Genomic DNA, 2,297 nt, shown 5'->3' with positions numbered 1-2,297 from the left:
ATTATTATTAATAAAATTTTTTATTTTTTATTTTAATAAATACATAATAAATATACTAAAAACTAACATTTATATTTTTTATATAAAATAAAAAGTTTTATTTTTATTTTTATTTTTAATACATATAAATTTTTTTCTAATAGGTATACAGAAAATCCAAAAGAATCCGGAACCAAATGTACAAGGAATGCTTAGCACAAACCCATGTATTAATGTATGATGTCTACTATAAGGTGTCCCTGTCCACATGCACCTACCACCATTATTACTCCCTTCACTTCCTTAACCAATTCATTTCAATCTCTTTCTCATTTTCATTCTCATTCTCTAACTTCAATGGAAGGCATCACAGTGAGCGTCTACAAGAGCTTCAAGGATTTCCAAAAGAGGAGACGCTACCGCAAGCTCCATGGGTCGGGTCGCAGATCAAAGTCTGAGCAACTCGGGTCACGGCGTGGGACCCGATTCTGGGGATGGCGGGTCAAGGTTGCGCCCAAGATCCGAATCCGAAGAGTCCCTTCGCCAAAGAAGATGTTGCTGTGGCTGAGGGATGCTTATGTCAGGATGATGCTCGGCTTCGCCAACTCCCGTGTCATGACCATGAATGCCTCCGCTACGGGCTTCGGTGGGCCGTACTCTGTAGCTATTGGTGGGCTTGGGCCGGCCCAGCCCAAAGAGTACGACGAGAAGGTGATAGTTCAGATCTACAAGTCACTAGTCGCTGCTGGAAACTCCGCCAGTGTATGCAATCTTGGCGTCTAGAAGTGACTGGTATTTACCTCGTGTAAAGTTGATAGTTCAATATTTTTAGATGATAATTTAGTCAAATTAAATTATCAGTTAAATTATCAGCTTCAAATGAAATTAATTGCACTCAAATTTCTACCAAAATTACTCAAAAAGAGTAAATTATTATTTCAGAATCAAAACGGGAGTCCTCACTGTTCTGATTCTGATTATGAAATAGGTTTAGTAATTTGTTATTTATCCGATGTTGTGATAATTCCATAAAATTAACAATTGAATATTACTCATCTCTGTAGTCTTTTATGAGTATTGAATTAGTGTATATTTTTTATGATTAGGATTATCAGAACTCACATTTATATGATGAAAAATGACCATTTATTCCTCGAAAAATCATGTTCTCTATGAAATAATGCTAAAATCGTGTTTGAGTTAGAATATTTTCTGTTTGTTTCACCAAAAAGAACAGCCACTGGGTGGGAATAGAAGTGACACGAGCGCAAGGGTGGTTCTTGGCATTTAAGAGGTTTATTTATTATTATTATTATCTTGATTTGTGATTTGATGGATGATCTAAAGGCTAAAGCCGACACAGTGCTTACGCCTTAATGCGGCTGATTTCTGTCATTTCGACGGGGTGTCACAAATTCATGCGTTTAAACAAGGAACTGTATCACTGTGCAATGTTTCAGCTTGGGAGGTTTATTTATTATTATTATTATTATTTACCTTGATTTGATGGATGATCTAAAGGCTAAAGCCGACACAGTGCTTACGCCTTAATGCGGCTGATTTCTGTCATTTCGACGGGGTGTCACAAATTCATGCGTTTAAACAAGGAACTGTATCACTGTGCAATGTATCGACGTTCAGCTTGGGGCTTTGTTCCAAATTTCAACGCGATGGCGACCCTTTTGAAAATGACAGGTTCCATGCAAACCTATGGGACCCACATCACATGGCTCCTTCCAATAAACAAGCATCAAAGCGAGGAGACTCTAGTGCCCACACCTTTTTCTATTTCTTTCACTACCCATAGATTAAGTGGGTGTTTGTATTTTAGTGTTTGTTAAATTGAAGTTTAAATAAAAGTGATTTTATAAAATTGATTTTGAGGATAAATGAGTTTAATTTAACACAAAAAGTTTAAAATGGATTAAAAAATAGGTTTTTTAAAAGTTAGAAGGGAGGAGAATGTACATTTATAAAATAGAGGGGAGGGGAGTGTCATTTTAGCATTTCGCATGGAAAGAGAGTGTAATTTTCTCTATTATATATAATTTATAGTGCTATGCCTTAGTGGTCCCACAGCTACCCTAGCTATCTACTGGTAGTGGTCTACTCCTGACACTAGAATAGAGAGAGATCCAAAAGCTATTGAAATATGCACAAGCAAGGAATCTATCTTTCCATGTTTGCTTTCCATTCTTGCATTTGATAACAGTTACGTGGCTAATTTTTTTGTAATAGATTAGAGGAGGGTGTTATATATAATTATGAAAAATTGTATTTTTTATAGATATAAAAATATTTTTTTAAATTAAAAATTA

General features: G+C 35.6%; 1 protein-coding gene across 1 annotated transcript; it reads left to right on the top strand.

Moving 5' to 3' along the window:
- On the top strand, positions 191 to 1,140 carry LOC107621844. The gene is made up of 2 exons (XM_021113870.1): positions 191 to 819; positions 850 to 1,140. The coding sequence occupies exon 1, from the start codon at positions 217 to 219 to the stop codon at positions 760 to 762; it is 546 nt and encodes a 181-aa protein (XP_020969529.1). The 5' UTR covers positions 191 to 216; the 3' UTR covers positions 763 to 819; positions 850 to 1,140.

The sequence above is a fragment of the Arachis ipaensis genome, chromosome B10 (genome assembly GCF_000816755.2).
Source record: "Arachis ipaensis cultivar K30076 chromosome B10, Araip1.1, whole genome shotgun sequence".
In the NCBI taxonomy this organism is placed as follows: domain Eukaryota; kingdom Viridiplantae; phylum Streptophyta; class Magnoliopsida; order Fabales; family Fabaceae; genus Arachis; species Arachis ipaensis.
Note: the sequence above shows the minus strand (reverse complement) of the source record. Positions and strands in the feature narration are given on the sequence as shown.